At 37.4% G+C, this 26,596-nt stretch overlaps 1 protein-coding gene across 3 annotated transcripts in view; it reads left to right on the top strand.

Moving 5' to 3' along the window:
* The window catches only part of LOC128026060 (ADP-ribose glycohydrolase MACROD1), a 517,908-nt gene that overhangs the window by 473,505 nt on the left and 17,807 nt on the right, over positions 1-26,596 (top strand). For 2 of the 3 annotated variants that reach the window (XM_052612788.1, XM_052612790.1), the window contains exons 10-16: positions 5,686-5,730; positions 9,430-9,483; positions 15,819-15,854; positions 16,540-16,584; positions 18,300-18,365; positions 21,514-21,609; positions 23,378-23,452. In XM_052612788.1, the coding sequence (XP_052468748.1) occupies positions 5,686-5,730; positions 9,430-9,483; positions 15,819-15,854; positions 16,540-16,584; positions 18,300-18,365; positions 21,514-21,609; positions 23,378-23,452 (417 nt within the window). The remainder of the gene's footprint in view (positions 1-5,685; positions 5,731-9,429; positions 9,484-15,818; positions 15,855-16,539; positions 16,585-18,299; positions 18,366-21,513; positions 21,610-23,377; positions 23,453-26,596) is intronic. The other variant, XM_052612789.1, reaches the window with a different exon arrangement.

Here is a 26,596-nt window from a genome sequence, read left to right as displayed (position 1 = left end):
TCGATCCCAACACCTCATCATCATCATCATCATCATCATCATCACTATGGGAACCAGCGTGCCGAGAGCTGCGGAAGAGACGTGCTCATTTTAACTGAGCTTTAAAGCTGCATTCGTATCTTGCAGTGCGACTACTCTCGGGCACGCCACACTGCACTCTGGCACGCCTCTCTCTTTCTCACCTCACTTACTCGTGTATCCATCGTCTGCTTTTGTGTCTATACAACTGGAAAGAAAAGAAAAAAAGTGTCTTTGTCTTGCTTGCTAAACAAGAGGGAAGTTATTGTGGTACTGTCACATTGGAAAACAGTTTGCCATGTATTCTTCTGAATGCTTTTGTTTGTGTTTGTGTGTACCTATTGGGTTTGTATGTTCTTTTAATATCTTCCTATGCAGCCTCAAAAGTGTCTGACAACTGGCAAATAGAAAGGAATAGTGCCGGGACAAGCAAACAGGACATTTGCATATCGCAAATTGTCTCATCAGTGTATGCCTCCCAACCAGCTGTCAGTTTCACCCCCCAAAAAATGTAAAATAAAAAAAAATTATAATTATAAAACTGCAGAAATTATAATTGTTTTTCTAGATGATAGCAAATAACAGATATAATGTGCAACACAAGTATTTGAAAGCCTTATTTTTATGCATTATATTGTTACATGTTTACATCCAAGAAATACCATTCAGAAACTCTGTAAGCAGGTTAACCTCTTCTTCAAAATATCTTATCTACTTTTTTTATTTGTAGAAAATATGCTGAATATCCTTGCAACAAACAAAAGGTTGTGTTGTTGCAAATAGCAATTCGAGCAGAAAATGACAATATACTGCTGCCAGCCACTTTGAGTTTTGAGGGGTTTCTGCAAATATGCCATTGTTTGTCAACTGTTGTGGGCAGCGTCTGTTCACATTGACGTCACTTTGTATAGAATCTCTGAACACTATAGACTCTATACTATACACTTTGTATAGAATCTCTGAAGCAGCAGCTAAATGCATTAAAGCTATTTAAGGGGTTATTCTTGTAAATGATGCCTTTACGCTTCTTTACTTCTTCCTCAAACACACTCGCATCTCCAATAGCCCCAATAGCCCACTCCTTCCACCTCAGACACCCTTCAAAACATACTTCTGAAGAAAAGAAATGTCTTTGAAGTCCTGTCAGTTTCCGAGACAGCGCAGTCGCCCTGTCAACTCTGCTTAGCTGCGATCCCATCCCTAGCATCTAGCTGTTATCCTCCCTCAAGAGCTTCAACGCCCAAGAGAGCAGTCTGGGGTCTGTTATGTGGGAGTTAGTGGGTTTGGGCCTGCGAGATGATTCTGAAGAATATCCAACACTTATGTAAGCGAGTACAGCGCACATCACAAGATTGGTTATGATTGTGTTTCAGTGAAGCAGGTTACATCTCAGGAAAAAAAAAATATTTCATGTTCTCTGTTTGTCTTTCACAGTAATTCAATGTCCTCTACTGATATGATAAATAATTAGATACAGTATAAAGAATTGTGAGAAATGTATGATGATAGAATGTGTGTGTGTGTGTTTGTACTGTTATATATGGTTTATGAGGACACAAATGTGTACAATGAGATGGGTACTACAACATGAATATGGTACTATGGTACTTTATGGTAAACTAAAGGCTTAAAAAACATATAAAAAAGTGTTTTCTAAAAATTGCTATTAGTTTTTTGTAAGGGGTAAGTTTGATGTAGGTTGATAGAAAATACAGTTTGTACAGTATAAAAACCATTACGTCTTTGGAGAGTCGTAATGGTGTGTGTGTGTGTGCACATAAATGTTATTCATTTACATATAGACAGATGATGGATTGATGGTCAGAAAGATCTATAAAAATGATAATGAAAGAGTGTGTTGTTTATCAGTTTATCAGTGTTTTGTCAGGTCTCATTTGATTTTATACTTTGGTTTAGGAAATGAAGCTCTGTTTCTCTCTCTGTCTCTCAATCTCATCCTCATGCTCTCACTCACTCACTCTTGGCCCACCAAACCACATCCATATTTACATGGTGTTTCTATGCTGTGTTCTCAAGCGACAGCTCCCCCCTGCCATCTTTAATGGAGGCTTTCCTCTCCCAGTGTTAGTGTCAGAAAGCCTATCATTTGTAAAGCCGGGTGTTTGCAGTGAGACGATGGTCGTCTGCTGCAAGTCGACGGGGCCTCCTGGACCCCCGAAAGAGTTGAAAATGAAGGCTGCGCACGCAACATCCTCAGTCTCCAGGGAACAAACGTTGAGTGTGTTACGGTGCATTAATATCATCAAACACACCATGGGAATTTTTTGAACTGCCACCATGTGTGGGGCTTTACACAGCAAGGAATACAGCCATTATGCTAGTGGTGAGGAGCTAGCAGCGATTTAGCTGTGTGTAACTTTCAAAAGAGAGAATCATTAACGTACGCAGCTTTTCTAACACCATACTGTAAAATAAAATATTTCCGTGCATGCAGCAGTTGAATATTTGCAGTTTCTGAGGAACTTTGATCATAAGAAAAGCTTTTCCTTTTTTTTTCATGGCTTTGTAGCATTGCATCCTCTCAATAATAATAATTATTATTCTTTAGCTTTTTCTTCAGCCTGGAATTTTTATCTATTTGGAGAAAATGGTGGGTGGCGCACTGGTTTTCGTCGCACACCAATGCTCTAATTGATTGATTAAAGTAATTGATTGGTTTGGGAGGCCCAGCAACTGATTAAAATGCTTTCAGACATGAGCAGATTGAAAGGCAGCATGTTCCAGCACACTCTCTGGCCCTCAGGGGCCCATGTCTGGCTCTACTCGAGGAGCAGAGACAGTGGATGTATGTCAGTGTCTGTGTGCTTGCCGTCCATCTGGTCAGTGGAATTAGAATAGTCTCTGGTTAGTTGTTCATTATTTAGACATCTATTGTTTTAGCTCACATAATCATTGCATATTTGTTTAATTTAAAAATGACTTAAGAAACTGTCTGTCCATGCATCCGTTTCTCCAACTATCTGTCTATTTGTCTCTGTCTGTTTCTGTCTGTCCATGTATCAGTCTGTCTGTCTCTGTCCATCCATCCGTCTGTCCATCTGTTTATCTGTCTGTCCATCTATCCATCTATCAGTCTGCCCATTTATCTATCTGTCTGTCAATGTTTTTAATTAGTAATCATTATTACGGCGATAGAATGATAATTAGTAATCAGCATTACAGTGGAGGAATGATACAGCAAGCACAATGTTTTGCTTTTTGCATTTAGAAGTGCAAAAAAATAAAATAAAAAATAATCATACAACAGCATAGCAGTTTACAGCACTTTCATTTTTAGTTATGTTGCATAATTAACTGGCACATGCACAGAGGGCACTTGCTCTTTGCTGAAGGTTGTCCGAAGGGTTTTGCTCCCTGTGTACTGTGACTCAGCATGTTATGATGTCACTGTTTCTCTCCTCTTTTCCCCAGATAAATGCATTTTTGCTTATATTCTGTGTTAAACAAAAGGAGAAACATGCCCCCACCATCCTAAGGGAGCTTTGACAGTCGTTCTCTCATGAACAGATGACAGGAGTGTTTTATCAAAGCAGGAGCTTGTGCTAGAGGCTGGATGTATGTGTGAACGTGTTTTTCTGTGTGTGACCATGTGCCTGTTTGAGGATGACAGGCTGATGAGGCCTGAAAGAGGCTTAGAAAATGAAATAATAAAGCTGTTTTTGAAGTCGCTGTGATTTGCCATTCACAACCCATTCAACATATGCGATGCATTTCTGAGTGAAACGAGATATTCGGTGAAAAACATGTATGGTGGACTTGATTTCATCTATTAGGAGTTTAGATTATAAGATTATAAAAAGTGGGGGTTACATACCAAAATTAAGCTAAAAGATTCCAAAAATGTCAAAAAGGAAGAGCTTTTTTTTTAACGAGACAATTTTTTTCAGAATAAGATGCACTGATGAAATTGTTACTGCTTGTTCTTTGTCTTATTGAGAACAAATTAAATCATTTTGATTTTATGTTGACTTCATGAAGTTTCTATAGAGTTTCTTTTAAACATTTAGTTTTTAGAAGTCTGGGAGAAAAGATCTAATTATGAGTTTGTGGTAATAGCTAAGAGTTGTCAGGGATGGCTAACGAGCTGCAACCAGGCAGGAAACAGCCTTGGCTGCAGACGCCAGGCTTCAGGTCCAGTAGGTTTGGCATCATACAAGAAGAGAAAAGAGACTCAAGCAGAAAAAGAGAGAGTCAAAATTCAGGGGACATATTGACTTGTTTAGCAAGACCTCTGACCTGAGAATGAACAAAAAATAGACAAAAAGAAAAAGAAGCCACCAGCGTCCAGTGGACCTGTACAGGAGGGAATCAGAGCAAAAAAGAACAGAGTAGACAATAAAAGCGAGCTGAGCGCTGGAGGAATGCTGATCCCTGCATATTTAGCTGGCAGATGGCTGAAATACAGGTATTTTTACTCTAAAGTCAGGTCAAGATCATATAGATCAGTGGTTCTCAACAGTTGGGTCGAGACCAAAAAATGAGTTTCAGGACTTTTTGGATTAGAGATATATAAAATTCTGTCTTTGAAATGAGCTAGAGTATGTAACATATAGACATAAGAAAAAAAAACTTTAACTGTTTGGAAAAATAGTTCCATGACCATCATGACCCATACCTTAAGATCCAAAAATGGATCTCTGGTCTGTTTTGTGCACTTGCAGGAAAGAAACTGCTATTTTTTAGTTGTCATCAGAGGCTTCTCTGTATATCTTGTTGCAAACTTATTTGTGACTTGGTTGAAGCTAGTCAGATCCTTTAAGATTATTCTAAAACTGAGCAACATAAAGCAACATCCACAACTGTACCATTTAATTTGCAAAGTATATGATTTTAGTTTACTGAAATGCCTTATATTTATCTGGGGTGCGTTTCCCAAAACCATAGTTGCTAACCTGTTAGCAACTTAGTTAGTTGGCAATGGGAAATTGCATTGCAACCAACAAAGTTGCTAACTTAGTTAGCAACTATGGTTTTGGGAAACTTACCCCTGTTTGGCCCAGATTTTGGAGAATAAAACTTTTGGTACATTTACAAAATTGCCAGTGTTTTTCTATTAATGTCATGTAAATATGTGTGCATATTATTGGGTCTTGGCAGTTCATTGTAGCATTGCAATATTTTATTTTGAGGAGTTTTCTAGTATATAAACATTGTGACTACAACATCAGCTGAAACAATTTCGGCACTCCTCCAAATGCTGTACTTAATTGCTGCTTGGATCTTACCAAATAGAACAATTGTCTTTCCACAGATGAGCATTTGATGGCAGCCTTAACTCAAATAACACATCAATCCAGATCAAACAGACTGCGAGCTCTTGGCTTGTCTCAGCTCAGCTTTCATTAGAACTAACTGCCTGGGGGACTCAACAAACCACGTATTTTCAATCCTTAGAGAAACCTTGGATTTAATGTAAAAATCAATGCTTGTTCTGCCTCTGTTTCCTTTTCAGCCCTGTTTTGAAGTCTTGCAAAGGGGGCGTCTCCGTAAATAGATGTGTCGTGTTCCTGCTTTGCTAAATTCTTGTTACACTACTAATAGGAATGAGCCCACGGAAATCAGCGCTTGCCGGTCTGCTTTTTTCATTGTGTCAGGCTTGCCATCGTAGCTTTTGACCTCTCTGATTTCTTTTCCTGTCCCTTGCAGATAATGACGACCATAAGAATGAAAAAGATGGCAGTATGGACCAAGGTGAGTGACAGGGTTTACATTTGCAAACAAGACAGGAAATTATCGCATCCAATATCTTGGAACCCAACAAAGTTTAATCCACGACATCTGAATCGGTCTCTCTGTGATTAATCGAGCCTTTTGTTGTGGATGGCAGCTCTACAATTGCCTATAAACAAGAAAACAAGAATCTGCATTTTCTCTCAGAACGTCTGAAATGGTTTCAATGGTGTTACCATGTGCAGCTTTGATCTTTGGGAAGTTAGTTGAGATGAAGGTTGCCAGGTGTTGTGCTCTTACAGGCCTGAATTGGTTTGGACCATAGTCAGACTTATTGAAAGCTAATCAGACTCGCTCGCCTTCTTCTTGGCAATGACACAATCAAACATTATCAAATGGGAATGCAATTTGCTTGGCATGTCTTCTTTTATTAGTGGTCCATTCAGATACAAATCACCTTACCTTCTTTATTGAATTTCAGTAATGCAGTAAAGATTACAAGGCCTTCCTCTGGAAGCTCCTTTAACTGTACAATTACAGTGACAAAAAGACATAGAAAATAAAGGTGTTTCATTGTGACTAATATGCATTTGCTACAGGAGCTAAATAGACGAACGGCAGGTACAGCATTACAAATGATTCAGTGCAAAGCTAATTCCCACCGCTAGGCCCTTAAATCCGGCTTACATACCCACAATGGTCCCAAACCTGCTTAAGCGACTGTCAAACAGACAACTGAGCATCTTACAATGGTAATCTAATCTGGGTTTATCTCTAGGTTTAGGCTGGACTACAAAGCCAGTACGGGTTAGATGATACCAGTCTCTGAGAAGGCTACACAAAAGTTTCAGGCAAATCACAATAAAAGTGTTGTTATTGTTAACTAAAGCTATTAAAAATAGTTTTTTGTTAATTTAAAGGGGGGGTGAAATGCTCGTTTTCACTCAATATCCTGTTAATCTTGAGTACCTATAGAGTATTACTGCACCCTTCATAACTCCAAAAAGTCTTTATTTTTATTATATTTATAAGAGAAAGATAGTCTGTACCGATTTTTCCCGGAAAAACACGAGCGCCTAGAGGCGTGACGTGTGGGCGGAGCTAAAGAATCACAAGCGCCAGTAGGCTTTTGCGTTGAGAGCATGTGGAAGCTGTGACACAGATCCAGAGGCTGAAATTTAACAAGAGCAGCATCAGCAAATACGTCTCTATGTGGTATGTACTGAAACTATATATATTTGCTTAGCGGTTTTGGAAAATGACTAAGTTCCACTTTATGTCGTCTTTTTTTTTTTTTTTTTTTTTTAAGCTGTACATGTGGAAAGTGCAGTATGATGACAACATCGCATGTTGTTTACTTGATGTGCTCATGCGCAGATAGCTAAGTTAACAACACAGAGATATTTGAAGCAGTTTTACTCACCGCATGCGGTTCCACCACACGATCGTGACCCTTTTTCGTTGCGACTGCATTATCCTTAAGAAATAAACAATGTTCAAATCCGTCGTCAAACTGGGCCTTGTTTGTAAAACAAGCATCTTCGAAATGCAGGGAACAAACAAAAACACTTGCACAACTCCGTTGATGCTCTGTAAAAATAAACTCCATCCACTGGTCCCTTAATGCTGTTTTTTTTTGGTAATCTGTGCAGGGTTGTCTTGCCCTGGCAACCAAAAACACACTCCTTTTGTGACTTTTCGCGACTCTCTCGCTCTGATCAGTGAATCGCTCTGATCAGTGAAATGTTTGTGCTCAGCCTCGCTATATGGGAGCGCGCGCTCTTCCGGCAGAAGTGCCCTTAGGACCCATATAAGGAAATTCCGCTCCATCTAACGTCACACAGAGCCATACTCGAAAAAAACTTGACGAAACTTGTGACAAACCGGAAGAGGTTTTTTTGTAACAAAAATACTCCTTCAAACGTACAACTTAATTTTTGAAATTTTGTCCATGCTTAGCATGGGAATCCAACTCTTTAACAGTGTAAAAAACTCAGTATGCATGAAATAGCATTTCACCCCCCCCCCCCCCCCTTTAAATAAACTTGAATAAGACTTCAAAATCTAAGAAATGTTGCCTTGCCAACCAGATGAAATAAAACAAGTTGAAGTAAAACCTATAACAAAAAAAAGTTATATAGAATTATTTAATTAAATATTAATTAAAATCACAAAAACACAACATAATTGCTAGAGCTATATATATATATATATATATATATATATATATATATATATATATATAAGATCATTTAAAATATGAATACATACTATAATAGATGAGCTGAACCCAGGTCAAACGTGTCTCTGGCAGTCACTTAAACTTCATGGAATTATGAGATGGACGTTTTCTGGCAGGGTAACAAGGCCAGCATTGATCGTTTCCACAAAAGTTAGATGATTGAAAACACAGAGGGTGAAAGAGAAGGAGTGCTAAATGAAGCATCTTAAAGGAGGAGAACATTTACATACCTCAACGACATGAAGCGAAAAAAGTAGCATGCTGTGATTTTTACTACAAATGTGAGAAGCTGTTCACAGGACTATTGCTTTGGATCTGATCTAGAAAAAGTGTTTTTTCAGCACCCAACTTTGACTTTTTTTTATGGGCACACTGTAAACAGAAGCAGTCCAACAAGTGTCTAATAGCCCTCTGAACTACTGTAAGTTCTTGTGTTAGGGCTTTGTCTGGTTGTGTTTACTTCTGCACAAAACCAGAGAGACCGATCACTTCTTTTGTGGACACTGTTAAACCGTATTGTAAACACTGCACCGAGATGACCTGACATGGCAACACCTATCAGGATTTCATCTTGTTCACAACATAGCAAGTATCACGTTTGCACACACACACACACACACACACACTGTAGCTCCCAGCACCCTGCTTTTCCTGCCCCAGCAGTTTCGGCTAGCTTAGCCTCAGTTTCATTCAGTGAATGTCTGACTGGCAGCCAAGCCCTGGCCTTTAGCAGCGCTTCACTTAGCCGGGGCTCTGATTCTCTCTCTTTCTCTGGAACCAATTCAAAGGCTCAAATGGTTGCCATTCTCACATGGAATCAGCTCTCTCTTGCTCTCTGCCAATCAGTCCTTTTCTTTCCCTCTCTCTGTTTCACCTTCCTGCTGTCTTTTACTGAAATCCCTTACGCTACACTTTTACAGACCACATTTTTTTATCAGCTGGGTTTTGCCGAGGCTCACAAAAGCCCGTTTATGTAGAATCACCCGGTGCATGTATATGCACTCCAGCAGGGCCTACAACACAATAGCAGGATATTCCTCCACTCATTTCACCCTTATCAGAGCTGTTCAGTATGGGCAATCTGTGCCTTGTAACCTCAGATTGTTAGTGTGCTGTCAGTTGCCCTTCTTCGGTTCTGAGATTAATAGAGAGCTTTTTTATTTTATTTTCTATGCATATATAAAGGAGAACAACTATTTGTAATTATATTTCTTTTTTTATTGAATGTACTGCTGTTGAAAACAAGGTTAGGAGGCATAGAAATCCACCCATAGCTGTTTTTCTTACTTTTTATTGTGTCATTTTATTGTGCTTGGTAAAGTTTTATGATTGTAGTTATTGAGATTACTGTAAAATCATATACTTTATTTTTGTTTTTATTAAATTATTATTTAGTTTAAACCATCCAGAACAGAATAAAATGTAAAAATGTGGTTTTCTGATGAAAGTTCTCATGAGTGGTATGATTTTATTGCCAGATGATGCGCAGCCCGTGGGAGAAGAGGAAAAAAATGATGCTCCTGATAAAAAAGGTACAAGAAAATGTGTTCTTGTGAGTGCAAGTTCAGCTGTCAAAGTCAGTATCACCCCGCATTCCCATCTTCCAAGCATTGTTGAGGGAATATCAAACTAAGATGGAGTCTCTTTGGGACATTCTGTTAGAGTGAGGAAACCGATTTAAGGAGCCATTAGCTTTTGAATTCTGCCATCTCAACCTCTTCGGTTGTATAGCACTGAGACAATTACTTGCTTCTCAATAAGATGGACTAAAGATAATTAAATTCGTACACTGAAGGGCAGCAGCAGGCTATTAACGCCACAATTTCTCCTTTTGTCTTAAAGCCAGAGGGTTGAATTGGATTTTTTTTCTTTCTTTCTTTAATACTAAAGCAGGCAGCACTGATGTCTTTGGGGAAATCTCCCCAGGCTGGTATCACTCTTCAGTATGCAGCACAAAGTACAAAGTCATTTTTTTTTTTCAGTAAACTGATACTTTAGCAAACGACAACCTACCAGATTTTGCCTTTCTAAACAACAAACGTATTCCAGGACAAACGTTTACCAAATTCTGCCAAATGTTGCTACTACTGTACTATAAAATCCATTCAACATTTAACAATATATATATATATATATATATATATATTTAATATAAAATTTTTCTGGAAACTATATGGTTAAAATTGTTTATTTTTGTTGGGGTAATTGGTAAAAAAAAAAAAAGAATCTATGAAAATTTACATAGAAAAAATAAAAATAAACTCCAGCTGTGGTTAGCAGAATTTTCTTTAAAAAAAATGGTAGCAACATTTTATATTATTAATTTTTAAATTTTGTCTAAAGTACTGAATTACTAAAATCTGTTTTGTACCTTTATAATACAACGACAGCCATCACAAAACACAGGTGGTAATGGGAATGTCACATGATGAAACAGTTAATCACAAATAGCTTTTCCATAAGCTGAGGTAAATCCTATACATATAAACAAGGTGCACACACACCAAGCAATTTTCACTCAGAAATTGCTAGTAACATTTACAAAGAAATAGCAAGTTACATTGAATTAAACTTGACATTTTGAAGTAGAAAATTTGAAATAGTATTTTCATGTAAAACACTTTAAGTGTTTTATTTATTTATTTATTTATTTATTTGTGCAGTGTCATGCACACAAAGACAAAACACCAGCATGGTAATACACATATCGCTAAAATAATACACAGTAAACATTGATTTAACAACATAGTATGTAATATGGAACCCTAATGCATATAACTCATACGTATCAAAAAACTAAAAACATTTCAATGAAAAGCCATAAAATGAAAGTGCCACAGGGACATTTTATGGTTTTTAACTGAAAATTATAAGATGAATTGTTATTTTTCACTTTAAAGTACAAAAACCATACATTTAAGAGTATTTAACTGCAAAATTACATAAATTATAAAAAAAAAAATAAAAAAAAACAATGTTTCTAAACGAAGTTCACAAATTCTGATTATGTGTCACTGACCTCCATAACTTCTTGCATATTTAAAATCTTAATGGGAACCAATTACCAACCTGCATTTAACCCTCACACGACAGTGTAAACATTAAAGCTAGCTCTGCAGAAGTTGAGCCAAGAAACCACAGTGTTTGTTACGAGGCAGCGAGGAGAACAAAAAAGTGCGTTAAAGCAGCACAGTGTATGATTTATCCACAGGTGTTAGCCACAGCCGTCCTCCTCTAGTGTTGTCGCCAACATCAAATGCATTTGCTCTAATGCAGTGTCACTCAGAGAACAAGGTACAGCGGCACATTAAATATGTTTTTGAATTCACCTTTTTGATTCATTGGAAATGAGCTTTGCACGCACATTACCCTTGAGCCAGAGCTTGCAACTAAGGCTTGCCTATTGGATTCCTGCCGGCCGCAACTTTGTTTTTCATGAACAGAGGAAGTTGATATACAGCCGTGGCGGGATATTGCTTTGTATTACACATTCACTACTCTCCCTGAGGGGATGCTCTCTAACTGAGGTTAGAGCAAGAGGGCCTTTTAGACAGCCCGCTAATGACAGAGAAGCATTAGTGCTGTTCTCCCTAAAGCAGCACTTCATACATTCACATGCTCCGGGGACAGCTGGCCCCGAAAGCACTGATCTGGAACTCTCTCTGTGTTCCTCAATGGGTTACCTGTGAGGAGCGTAAAGGAAAACAATATCTTATTCCAGATAAGCTCCCACTTGCCTTCCTTCACAGCAAAAGAATGTGTGAATCTCAGAGGCCTCCGCTTTTCGGTCAGATCATGAGACAAACAGACAGAAAGGGTTTCAGAGGGCATTAGTTGCGGCTAGCGGGTTTAGTCTCAGTTAGCGCAGACATGTTGAAGCCAGACCGCGGCGATCCGTTCAATCCGACCCATCAGCATCAGGTTGTGTGGCCTTAGAGAGCCGACGACGAGCTGCTTGGCTGGAGAGACTGGACTTCTTGACAGAGTTCTTGGGGGATAAAGTGATTTGTGATGTAATCCACATGAAATCCATACATGGGGTGGGGGGGAGGGGGGATCGGTGTGTGTGGAGAAATGAGAAGGATTGTTCACAGAACTGGACTGAGCATTTTAGCGCCCCCCGGGTAGCTTTTCAAATGGCCTGTGGGGTGAGTGTGTGTTTAGCGTGTGTGACATGCTGCATTTTAGAGATTAGGAGGTGACATGTTAGATGGGTGAATCAGGATGCGGAGCGGCAGGTCGAGCTGTTAACTGTGTACTCAGCAGATGTAGAAGGCAAAGGGGCCATGTTTGGACAGGGAGAGAAAAAGAGAGCAGGTCCGTGTGGGGAGGAAAGAAAGAGGCAGGAGGCATAGCTATATCACTGAACGTATGCTCATTGTGCATTTAGTCTAATTTTCCTTTAGTTTAAACTTCTAAATTATGTATTTAAAGGTGCTATCAGTATTATTCCCTTATATATATAAAAAAAGATTTACCACTGAATTTTGATTTACTACCACAAAAATAAATAGCCCTTTTTTATAAAAATGTTTGATTATAATATTCTCTCAGTTGCGAAAAAAAAAAAAAAAATCCAGCATATCAGTGGCCTAATAAAATCTGTTTAAAATCGGCACAATATATATTTTTTCTTTATTCTTTTGTTTACTTAATTTTATATAAAATAATATTATACATTACATATATATAATTTATAATTAATTTAAATAAAATTTTACTCTACTGTAATTTTGCTTTATAAATAGATGAAAATGAAACTGTAAATAGCAAATGCTTTAGCAATATAACAATCATTTTTTTTATTAAAATTAATTGTTGCTACCTTCTTTCTTTTTTTATTCATTTTATTTTATTTTTTTGCATTTTACCCAGTTATTATCATGTTATGATATTTGAACACATTTCTTATTGCACACACGTTGAAAATGTTTCGGCAGTAAATGGTTTTTCATGGCATTTATACTCACAAAATAGAAATATATAAATAAGAGGATAGAAAGAAAAACAGAGCAGGAGGGGTCAAGCGACAGGAAGCTTCAGTGACGCATTTATACCGAGGGTGTGCAGTTTTACAGTTATATATTATAGATAGAGGCTCAAGTGTCTCCAAGTCCAGAGTTCTGCACAGCTGGAAACACGGCTGTTAAGCTCCGACCCTGGCAGAGAGCGAGACACTGAATCAAAAGATTCTACACCGCATGAGCTTCGTGCAGCTCTTAAAAGTCGTAGCCAACACACACACACACACAGAGAGAGAGGACGATTCTAGGCTGCTGAGCAGCATCTGTTGATTGTGACACTCTCATTCACCTTTCTCTCTCATGTCTCATACATTTTTCATGCTGCCGGTTTTCTTCCCCATGAACTGTGTTCAGAGATCCTAACTGACAGGAAAGAGAATTCCCCACCGTGTGATGAGAGGAAGTGCCCAGACTCAAGACTAGTGTGCTGTTTGATCCTGGCCGATTACAGAGTCATAGTAATGTGACTGTAAATGTATGGAATTAAAAAATGTTTTGTAGATAGCTCAGAGAAGCGTTTCTGCGTGGATGCAAGTGAGCATCCTCCTCCTGAACGTGTATGTGTGTGCAAGCGTTTGGAAGCGTCTATCATCTGAACTCTGTTACACTACTGCCATCAGCTGGTAGAACAACTCACTGCTGGGACACTGCATTGAGCTTCACATCCTTATTCAAGAATATTGGTTTTATAAAATCATAAAATAATGAAGCAATACACCAAATGCTTGTTTCCATGGACTCAGATGTCCTTTATCTTCCTTCAGAATCAATACTCCGTCTTTATGTCTTTGCTTGCACTGGTATTTGTTGTTTTGATGAGTAATAGACAAGAAGTCTTTTTTTGATGGATGTGATTACTCCATACTGGTTTATTTTAATGTTTCTCTTGCCAATAAAACTGCCGGTGTAATTGTAAAATCAAGAAAATAGCTTACATTTTGAAACTTCAAAAATTTCCAACATTAACTATTTTAACTTTGTGTTGATTGTTTTTTACTGCTTCCCATGTGAAAGAGGCCATCCCAAAAGCATGCATGACTCCTTCCAGCTCTCATCTCTCAGAATAATTAGCTTTTGTCACCGTCAGTGGTGTGCATGGTGATCATATGACCATACATTGAAACTGAGGGGATTTATAGTCTTAGGATTTATGAATCCAATTTATCTTCAGGTTCCTAACAAGAATCCAATCAAAGACGAGGGCCTTTTTAGCAAAAAGATGCTGTGACTGTGCCTAAGTCAGTGCTTTAACACCACACACAGAATCCTGGGTTAAAATGCATCTGAATATGTCTTAATACATTCCTTCTTCCTGTGAATGCAGGATTTTTAAAGTTACATTCTCGAAGTCCACAGAATGGCTAGCATTCTCCTACATAATAATTAATCTAGTGAGCAAAACATTGAGCTTCAGTCACTGGAGAAATGACCTCTGCCCTCTAAATGAATGAAATGTCACTATATCATAATCTGCTGTTATAGGTTTATCGATATTTTAGGAAGAAGTCTAGAGTCCATTGGGTGTGAAGCAGCATTTGATTGACAGGAATACTAGAGGCAAGGCTATCGACAAAACACAGTACCTTTAATGGATGTCATTTGGCATATTGTGTTTGTTTTTCTTTTTTTATTATTATTATTTTAGGAGTATGTGGTGAGAAAATAAATTGCTCAGACACTGGGAAATTGCTTCTCACACCAGCTTGTTAGAAAAGCCAATTATGTCAGCAGCGTAATGGCTATTGTCAAGCACAGTGGATTGTTTGTCTCAGGGTCTTCATTGTCCAATTTATCCGAAACCCCATCTGTGTTAAAGAGAGAGAGTCCGGTGGAGCATCATGGTGTAACTGAGGAGAGTAGAGAGGTAGAAGGAGATGTCGAGTTTAGAGGACTTAAGTGACTGAGAGGGACAAAATGAAACCCACTTGGGATAAACACATTCATGTAAGCCTGTGGGATGCTCGGCTGTGGGCTCTTGGGAGTTCTGTGTGGGGTTTACTGATATGTATTTAGATGTCCGTTGGGACAACACTCTAGAGATATCGAGAGAGCGCAAAATTAGTGCAGCACTGAAACATCCAGTATGCCAGAGCTATTATAAATATTTGATGTAAAACATGACCAAAGTAGTAGAGCACTCCTCCTGACAAATGTGTTGGACTACTTTATCAAGGATCTTGAAGGAAGATGAATCTCCCAAACGTGTTTTTTAACAAATCTATCAGTGTGCTTGGGTTTGTATGTGTGTGTGAGTGATGTGTGTACTTGTTTTTCTATTCTGGTGGGGACTTAAACCTGAATACACACAGACTCATGGGGACTCGTGTCACGGTGGGGACCTAAATTGAGGTCCCCACGGGTAAACAAGCTAATAAATTACACAGAATGAAGTTTCTTGAAAATCTAAAAATTCTGAAAGTTTCCTGTGAGGGTTAGGTTTAGGGGTAGGGTTGGTGTAGGGCGATAGAAAATATGGTCTGTACAATATAAAAACCATTACACCTATGGAGAGTCCCCACAAGGATAGCTGATCAGACTTGTGTGTGTGTGTGTGTGTGTGTGTGTGTTTTTAATGATTTGGTTTTTTTATGGTTTGGTTTGGTTTTGTCTTGTTGGCTTTTGTTTTGTTTTTTTCTTCTGTTTCATTTAGCTTAAATTATTTCTGCTTTGTTTTGTTTTGTTTTGCGTTTTCCTGTTGTTTTGGTTTGGTTTGCTAAGTTTCCCAATTGCTTTGTTTCTCTCTCTCTCTCTCTCTCTCTCTCTCTCTCTCTCTCTCTCAGTGCTAGAAGTATTTAAGTATAATTTTTACTGTTAATACACTTAATCTGTTTTTGTTTTTTTAGGTGAAAAGCAGGATGAAGAAATTATGAGCCAGCAAGGTAGGCCTTTTGTGTATGATTGTTCAAAGCTAAACTAATTTTGTTTTTCCTGGCTTTGACCTTCTCATGCAAAACCCTGAGACAGAGTCATTTCCAAGTCGTTATATTTTACAAGCAAGAAGAGCAGGCCTGCAGATTCACTTCAGTGCTTGTCTCTTCTGAAAGACACATCATTAAAATGTTCAGATGTCTTGTTATTTTAGTTATTTTAGCATGTTTTTTTATCTTGTCACCACAATTTAGGAGCAAAATCAATTTGTCAGTACTTAATTTATCTACTACGATTTACTGATTGGCTTGTTCTACTCAGAACAAACTCAACTGCAGAACAAGAACCAACACATCCTGGGTGTAAATAGTAAAAACTTTGCTAACTATAATGAAGATGGGATTAAATAATCTGTAATTTCAAATTATAATATCAAAATCTCTGATAGTTTCCTCAGTGAACCATTAAGAAAAAGTCTTGATGGCTAATCAAACATCAAATGGAGTCTTTCCTGTTCAGGAACTGATACATAAAAATCATCCTCTCTTCTTTAATATGGGATTAGCCACTACAGACTGATGAAAGTAAACTTTTTTTTTTTTTTTTTGAGGAGGAGGAGGAGGAGGAAGAGGAGGAGGGGCTTTAAGAAGAAAGACATAAATCTCGTTATTAAGCTTTTCTCTTGTTTAATTTCAGAGGAATCCCATAAGGATGTGACGATGGACAGCCAGGAGCCACAAGGTTTGTCATAATTCTGTTTTTTTAAATTTTAGTATAGATTACTACAAGCACCAACGGAATGATGCTTACCAACACATACAGTACCCCGTAAAATCTTATGAAATATAGCATGCTTTTCTTACAAATCATTTAACAAAAATACGTTTCTAAGGTTTTAACTAACAAAACAAGATGTATATTATAAATATATATTTTTAAAAATTAGTATTTGGACACTTTGTGGTTCACTTGACGTCATTTGGTTCACTATCTGACATTCGCACATATTTAAGTATTACTTTAGTCTTTAAAAGTTTACCAAAACTTTTTCAGACTCCTACATACTTCCTGATTTGTCATCATATCCTGTAGCCAAGTCAAGAGCAATAGGAATCAGAGGACATTCAAAATGGTTCAGTATGCATAGATCTCACCCAAACACAGGGAGTCTACATGCTAGTGAGTGAGAAAACTCTCTGGGTCTCTTCACAGTCTTCATGCTTCATGTGTCACACTGTACCCATTCACTGAAGGATCTGGATTGGTTCTGTTGTCCTTGAACTTGGCTCATTACGGACAGGGAGAGTGGCTGTCAGATACAGTTACTACCGTGACGTGTGTGTGTGTGTGTGTGTGTGTGTGTGTGTTTTAGGGGTGCATCTGTTTAATGAGACACCTCGCTCCAGTCCACACGAACGTACACAGACAGACATCAGAACATGTGCATCGACAGGCACACACCACTGCACACGCTGAAATGATTGCTTGTACACACACACACACATACAGTACACTCAGAGGAGCATGGCCAGACTCCCCCTGGATATTCATGTAGCACAATTTTGCGTTCAAACCCTGAGGACAAAACCAGCCACAGCCTGTCTCTGCTCGGCTAGCATTGAGCGTGCACTTAATGTCTTAATGTCACTTTGACTGCAGAGCTCTGAATCATATTTGCAAACTCATAAGCCAGAGTTTTGTTTTGGGTTTGGATTATCAGCTTGGTACCAAAGTACCAGTGCTTTTTGACATCCTTATCACCAGCTTTTTATTTACTTTTCCTCTACCGGCACTGACGGATGCAGCTATGAGCATTATTAATAGTAGTTTCGCCAGGCAGAGGAGGCAAAGCAAATGTTCTGCTTGGACCGAACCCAAGACCCATAGATACTTGCAATTATGCTCCCAGGAGAAAAGCAAAACAGAGAGGTTTTTAAGACCAGGTGAGGCAGAGCTGGAGATTGTGCAGAGACAGAGGCTAAATCTGAATTTACCTGAGTGCTGAGCACCTGCGACGCATGAATCACGAGTGCCGACAAGCACATAAAGATGTATCTGCATTGTTTTGTTTGTTCGTTCATTTGTTTTTCTGTGATATTTCTGTGTGTTCTTTTAATTTGTATGTGTGTGTAAACATTATTTATATATTTTCACTATATGTGGCCATATATGTGTGTGCAAACAGCATAAAATCCTACTGATTAAGAGTGTGCACAAGCTGTTTAGCACACAGCCACTGGAGTAAAATTCATACTCTGGCTGAATACATCTCATTTCAGCAGGAAAAACAAACCAAGCTTGACAAAAATAAGCAATTTATCTTCAAAATGAACGACACCCATACTGTTGTCTCTGGCTTGGTGTCTGTCATTTAAAGGTACACGTGGGTCTTTAGGGTGTCCGGATATTTTTTTGAGACAACTATAATTGTTTTTCTGTCTGTGTTTTCTCCAAAGGCGAGAGCCCTGATGCTGAATCCAAGGACGAGGAGATCAAACCTCCGGAAAAGGGAGACCATACAGGTAACATCTCCAGTGTGCCTGCTTCCATATTTTGCTCTAGCTTTTGGTTGTAATTCAAGCAAAGACTGTAAGATATGATAATATTTTTGAATAACACTTTATAATTTATCATTAATGTATACACTCTTAAAAATACTGATTCTTTATTGGCATCTTTAACATACAAGGAGTCTTTCCATGCTACAACATATCCTATAGGGAAAAAAATGTTTATTTAGATTATACAAATGGACAGTAGTATTTCTATGGCATCACTGCAGAAACACCTTTTTGGAACATTTATTTTTAAGTTAAGATATCATAAACTAATAGGGAACAACCATTTTTACAATTGCTAGTTTTGATTTGTTCAGTTATTTTAATTTGCACTGTCTCTTATGGTCACCAAGGCTATATTTATGATCAAAAATACAGTAAAAACTGTAATATTACAAAATACTATTACAAATATTAAGATAACTTTAATAATTGAAATGTGTTCCTGTGATGGCAAAGCTGATTTTTTTAGCAGTCATTACTCCAGTATATATATGTGGAGTATATATATATGTGTGTGTGTGTGTGTGCGTGTGTGTGCGTGTGTGCGTGCATGTGTGTGTGTGTGTCTATATCGACTGTGCTGTTCTTGAAGAAGAACAATTGGTGTTCAAAGTTGATGAAACTTATCAGTTTTTAACCCCCTAACTAGGGCTGCACAATATGAAGAAGAAAATGCAATATATGATGCAGTAAAGGAAATGAAGGTGTTTAAGGTGAATATTTTAAGTGTATTTAAAAACAGAAAATGCATTCACATTCTACGATAAGCATATGTGCAGATCTTTCACCAAGCATGATATATTGTGCAGACCTACCCACAATATTGTTTACTACCTGTGATGTGAAATGAGGTAAAAAAAACAGTTTTAATATTCAAATAAATCCTGCACAACTGAGAGTGAGTGATAAAACCGTCTAGACATCTTGGATTTAATATTTGAAATCCGCTTTCCGACACTGCAGAAATACATTTACTTAAAAAATTAGCAATAAAGTGAGCAATCCGGGTTCCTCTTGGGATGCAGTGAGATCAAGAGTCCTCTGGCAGCTGCTATGAGTGTGTGTGGGTGATATAAATCGTACTTTCCTGCGGGACGCTACACAAGTCTCTGTATCTATACTGTAAGTGAGGGACGGAGGCCTCCAGGGCTTCATATTGCCCAGGTGGTGTGATATGAGCCTTTCACATACAGCCAAACTGCCCCACACACTTCCTACTCCTCCATTGATTATGTGAATGCGTGTCTGTGTCCTTCTGAACTGCGACTTCAAACGCTTTCCACGCAGATGGAGTCAGGGTGGACACGTATGCATTCAAATCCTGTTTTGTGTCTTTCATCTGATGTAGTGTGTATCTGTGTGTGGGCGAGGGCAAGGGCAAAATTGATGTCTTCTGCGGCCTTGTATCCCACTCCAGAGCAGACACAGGTGCTAGCTGGAACCACACAGATGGATATTCTGACTCTCCATCTCTTTAAAAGAGGGAGAGGGAGGGACAGAATCCCAAACACAAATTAAAGGCATTAGGCTGAAACAGCTGCTCCATTCCATCCCAAAGAAGCAATGGGTCGCCTATTTTCTCTCCATTAAAACCACCATCTAAAACTCATCAAGTTCATCTGAGTGCTCGTCCACCAATATTTCATCTCACAATATATAGCACACTCCTTTCATTTATACCCGTTTTCAGTGAGTATATAGTGATTTGCTGTGGGGCCTTTTCACCTTTTTTTTCTTGACATGTTGGCTATTTACACAATAAAATTAAACTATATATTATTATTTGTATTGGCTTAAAATAGTTTTTATGTGACAGCATTTTTTAAGTTTTACAATAATAATAATAATACAATTATTTACAAAAAACAAATAAATAATTAAGCAGCAGATTTTTGTTCAATATTGTTGATCATAAGAAATGTTTCTTGACCAGTTCAGCATATTAGAATGATCTCTAAAAGATCATGCAACAGTGAAGACTGGAGTAATGGCTTTTAAAAATGTAGCTTTGCCATAACAAGAACAGATTACATATATAATATGTATTTAAATAGAAAATAGTTATTTTAAGTTGTTATAATATTTCATAATATTGCTATTGAGCCAGCCTTGGTGACATAAGAAGATGCACCGATCATAATAACAAGCTCATTTTTCACATTTCACATGTTTCTTCATCACTCTTACTTATTGCAATCCTGGCCACTAAAAGCCAACTACAGCCCACTAAAGTGACAGGTTAAATTCACTGAAGGCTGAGTAATGTAAATTCTGGTGAAGTTTCTCATCATTTTTAAATTAATGGAATCTTCAGCAAATTCAACAAGTTCCACAAATGTCAACAAGCTGGCAAAACTGGTTTAGTTCTCCACAGCATCCAACTGTAAGACATCAGCTCTAATGCAAGGCTTAATCCGTATTGCTTAAGTAATTCACACATAGATTGACACATTCTAATATTTATACCCTGAGTGCACCTGAAAGGACATGATTTATCAGAGGCTTAAACCATGATCAATGCCATACATACAAATCCACAACACACACACACACACACACACACACACACACACACACAAGAACATCTGCCACAAGTACCAGAGAAAGGCTCTCTGTCTCCCATGTGCTGCAAGCTTTACCAGCCGACTCTGATCAATTAAACGCCTACAGCAATTCCTTCAGAGAGAGAGAGAGAGAGAGAGAGAGAGAGAGAAGGACTGAACATCTGCATTCACTTTCCACATTTACTTGGTTTCTCACTGTAAAGATGTCAATCAAGTCTTAAACTCTGCAGTAAGGAGGCAGTTTGTGTGAGGGTAGAATGCTAACAACAAAAATTCAGCTAATACTGTAGTCTGTTAATAGTTAATAAAACATGATTATTCTACTTCTGTGTTTGTTAGTATTAACCCATGATACATTACCCAATACAGAGAGCTCAATAATCTGTGATATTGGTCAAAGCATACAGTATTTATTTTTCTTTTTTTCTTCTTCTTCTTTTTTTTGCAGATTATGTAATGTTTTCTTTTCTTTTAAATTGATATTGTAATTTCCGCACATATCTCTCAGTTGCCGTGTTATTTATGTGTGTTTCTTTGGCTTTTAGCAGAGGCGATTCCAAAAGCAGAGAAGAAGGTTGAACAGGAGAGCGAACAAGAGACAGAGAAGCAGGAAGGCACGGGAGAAGACCCGCAAGCTGCAGGTGAGGTTTAAACATCATTCACACACACTGGGTGTAGAAGAAACATGTCAATGCTGACAGATCACAGAAAATAAGAGCTTAGGTTTATAAGATAAAAAAGACACATAAAACAGTGTTAAAGGTGATGTGTATATTTTATAAATAGCAGGAGATTTGTAGATCCTTTTCCTCCAAAAAGTTTAAACACAGGCTTAAAAGTTATTCATCTAAATATCTATATATAATAATTAGCATGACCGGTATAATCTGACAATACTGGCTCCAACATTGTATCTCTAACACGTCTACCGCATTGCGGTTGTTATATTATGGATCTGGTTATTCCTCTCTCTGATAAGGCCAGTAATGTTTGTATAGATAGTTACAAGTCAAATTGCTCTAAATTCACTACATGCAGAAAGTTGTCTGACCTGTGTGCCTTGATAACTATAACAACCCCAATCAAAGGAGAGCTGAGGAGCTGGTATATGAAATTAATTCATAACAAAAGACAAAATTCTGTCAGTGAATGTCTAATGGATTAAGTTAGATTTGTTCACTTTATGAGGAATTATGTTTATGAGAATGGCCCTTAAATGCATTTCCACACTTGAGCCATTAAAAATGAATGGGATTACATACAAATTATTACATTTTGTGGCATCTGCAAACAAATGATTAACCTTTTCTCAAAATGTATTTCCTTAAGTGTTGTTTCATCATTGAAAATCTAAATGTTTAGTGAAAATGTATGCTTGTGTAGTCTTTCCAACAGTGAAATTCAGTTTGAGGTGAGATATTGTTATCTAAATGTAATTGCATTCATCATGGCATTCAGCAGCCCTCTAAAATCATTATAGGTTTCCTAAAGGAACTGACAGCTTGGAAGTCTCTATTCCTGTTATCAAGATGAATGTGTATTGATTGATTGTTTTCTATGTATAGGCATGCAGATAATAAAAATTTCTGAAAAGCCTCTGTTCAGAAATTGGAAGCATCTCCAGAGTCCGTCGTGATGGCTGGTTAGCAGCTGGGATGCCAAGGAATTTCTTTATCGCTCAATTTCTCACGAAAATCCTCGTAGTAAAGCCATTACAGTTTTTAAAATCTGGCCTTGAGTGTGTTTAACTGTTTTTTTTTTTTACTCACCAAACATACAAAGCACTGACGTCTTAATGCGCGCCAGCTATCTGTGACCGCACAGCCTTGTTAAATGCAGACAACTTACAAACTGAAAACAAAAACACACCATAGTGTTTTCTCACGGGCATATGCTGTCAAAAAGATGCCAGCCGTTTGAGGCAATATGAGAGGGCAAAAGAAACAGCTGTCGTGTTTTAATCTTCTAAGTTTCATACAGGAGAACCAGAAGACTAATGCACTTCTCCTGCATTTGGCAGATAGTAAATACGCCCTGTGTGTGTGTGTGTGTGTGTGTGTGTGTGCAGCACCATAGGCAACAGATGAGCATCATCAAGGCCTGCTTTCTCCTTTTGCCATTTCCTTGATCGATTACTTATCCTCAGATGAGGCTGTCCTCCTTCAATCTTGAGGGCATGGCTTTAAATTTGTCTTGGAGACCCATTATTAAAAATATAACTGTAATATCACCAGCTGCCGGGTCTGAATGAGGAAATAAAGGGACGGTAATTCTGAACTGGATGAATTATGAATGGAGCTTTCTGAGAAGTGAGCAAATCGGAAAGGACAATGTTATTGGATTAACACTGTTGTTGTTTTTTGTTTGTTTTTTATCCATTAATATGTTAATCTGTCTCGTTCTGTCAAGGGGAAGTTAAAGGGGATAGCCCAGAAAAGAAGACGCAGACAGGCCAGCCTGATGAAGCGGGACAACAGATGGAAGGTAAGACTAGTATGATCACTTAATTAAAGAAAGAGAAAGATGTACATGACACATTACATTGTATACTTTGGTGTCCAATTTCTTTCTTTAAAAGGATAGTCTGCCCAAAAATGATTTTTAATTAATCATAATTAATTATGATATAATTAATCATCATTTCGTTCTTCTGTGTGAAGATATTTTTTCGATTCCCGTTTTATAGAGAAAAAAAAATTATAATAAATATGAGCCGAAACAGTGTATTACCAACATTCTTCAAAATATCTTCTCTCGAACAATGTTTTGGAATAATGTGAGAGTGAGTTAATCATTACTATTTTCATTTTTGGGTCAGCTATGAGTTTAAAGCTTTAGAAGATAAATCACTTGTATTTGTTGTAAGAACTATTAAAATATTATGTAAATAATATAAAGTGTAATTTTATTGTATGTATAATTTATAACTTGCATAAAAGTTTATAAAACAAATTTATATTGAATGTATATTGTAAGTTTATTAATACCTGTAAACTAATATTTGGGCAAAACTACAACAGGCTAAATTTGCAACTATTTTAACCTTTCTACAGTGTTTTATTTTTTTATTTTTTTATTAATGTTATAATTTTAATTATAATTTATTTTATTATATGTTATTATGTTTAATTTATTTAGTTTATATTGTATTCATTAAATTATTATTATTATTATTTAATTTAGAATATTTATTTACAATTTATTTATTTATTTTATATCTGGTTTTAAATGGTAAAATTGTTGGTATAAAGTTGGCAAAAAAAATATCACATAAAATTAATAGAATATAAAAACCTGTTTTCTAAATTTTAAGCATTTCTTTCACTGGCCATGTGAAAAATAAAAAAAATGCACCACTACTTTATACCCTATTTAAAGTAAATTAAAGTGCCACATTTAGCCTTAATATAAAGCAAGGTTAAACATAACCAGACACACATACAATAGTATAGACACACAGAGGCATGTCTTGAACGTGTTCACACATTCATTTAATTATGCCCACTATTTGTGTACACAAAACTTGATAAAAGTGTCATGTACACAGATAATGGATAACAATCCCCATTTAGACACAAGCGACAGACTAATACACACACACAAATGTGGCAGTACCAGATGTTAAACACAGAGCATGTGAGATCAATACAACAGAGGGATCAAAATTAAGAGGATAAAGCCAAGCTCAGCATTTCACCATACGGTGCTTTTAGCAAAAACACGCTCACATTCACACACAAACAGCCTTTCATAACACCTCAGCTGAGTATTTCTGAACGCTGTTGGCACATGGTCATTAGGGCACTGCTGCCAGTTTTAAGCAGGTGTTTCGGCTTGTGTTACTTATAAAGTCTTATAATGATTGTGAGTTACTCAAATAAGGAGCCCTCAGCTCGAGAAACTAGTTTCGAAAGTCTGCATCTATATTAAAAACCTAAAATTGTTTGCTCTGTAAAATGCCTTGACCTGTTTACTTTTTGAAATTGTGTTTTAAGTGAATCTCACATTTGACTTGCTCACATGCTTTTCCCCTCTGCACGGTTGACTCGATAAGTGTGTGAAAGATTCATAAATGTAAAAAAAGTTATCTTAGCCTGAAGGTGCCTATGAATAAGTCTGGCTTTGCTAATGGAGGGCGTTTGTGTCTGTGGTGTATTGCGGCTCCTGGTTTGGGAGTCGATATCGCCTCTTCGCCTGCATGCAGGTGAGATTTACTGCGACGGCTGCTGAGCCTCAGTGGCTCTGAATCCAATCAGAGTTTCTCTCCTCATCTCTCACTGTCTGACTGATGAAGGTGGTGGGGGGGGGGGTTCACTCTGTCGCACCAACTGAGGTTCAGCCTGTTCCTGCATGTCGTTTTTTGATTGCATATTACAAACTGCAAGACTTATTTTGCCTGATTAAATCTGATGTTGCAGTGTTCAAGCGAATCAACTACAGACTATTTCAAATGATGGCTGGAGAACAGGTAGATCTTTAGACTGGTGTAAAATATCTTAGGTTAAGGCAAGTTAAGGATCCCTTGTGCCGTGTCAGTCCGCTACAGTCGGTTTAGAAGTGGTTTAGGAGAATCAGAGTTGGTGGGTGTAAAGAAAGCTGTAAGCACTGAAATACGCTCTGCAAGAACACAAACGAGATGTAATGATGTATCGGTCGATAAAGTGGTTGGAAGTTGTGATGTGTTGCATTTTAAACAAAAATATTATTCAAATTTCTATATAATATTGATAATTTATATAATGGCTTGTTTGTAGGGCTGCACAATACGTCTCCAATATGTATTATATTATATGTTGCTTTTGTTTCAGTGTTTTTTTGTTTGTAATTGAAGATCCTCTTTATTTTGGGGAGTGATGTTTGTTGCCTGTTATATATGAATAATTTTTCATATCTCAGTCTTATTTCAGTTCTAGATATTTCATATTGAGAAAGTTGTTTGGATTTTTTTTTAAATGCTTCGCAGATGCATTGCACGTTTTTATATACTCGATAGAGTTACCTTTATATGTCTGCTACAGTAAATTAATAGATATGATATTATTTATTGAGCTAATTATAAACATTTGGCATTTTGTAGTAGTTAAATGTTTTTGCAGATTACTTTTCTATTGTGCTAGAGTAACATGAAACGGAGCTTGTGTGGCTAGAAACATTTGCCTGTGCATATTTGTATTGCATAAAGTTAGCTCAGGTCTTAGAATTATTAAAGCCAAGGTTGTGTGAGGATAAACTTGAGAGAAGACAAAACTGAAAGAACACACACTTTCATTCCCATTGTCTTTTGTTCTCAAGCACAGTGGGCAATCAGTGTTTCTCAGCGAGGGGAAGACAGCTCTGAGTTATTTCTTTTTGGACTTTTATGTTTTCTTTTACTCACTCCAACCCTTTGTTTTCTCTCTGATGACATGGTGAGGCTAAAATGGAGTAGTTTGCCAGCTTAACTCTTGGACATCAGTCAATATTCATAATTTTCTGTCTTACATCCACTGCAGTGAGATCACACAGCAGCCATTCTCATACATACTTTTGTCTCTCCGATAAGAATTTATATTCACTCAGGAAATCATCAGAATAAATCATTGTTTATTTAAGGGCTATGCTCACTTATTTATTTGTTTACTTCTTGAA

The sequence above is a fragment of the Carassius gibelio genome, chromosome A13 (genome assembly GCF_023724105.1).
Source record: "Carassius gibelio isolate Cgi1373 ecotype wild population from Czech Republic chromosome A13, carGib1.2-hapl.c, whole genome shotgun sequence".
NCBI lineage: Eukaryota > Metazoa > Chordata > Actinopteri > Cypriniformes > Cyprinidae > Carassius > Carassius gibelio.
Note: the sequence above shows the minus strand (reverse complement) of the source record. Positions and strands in the feature narration are given on the sequence as shown.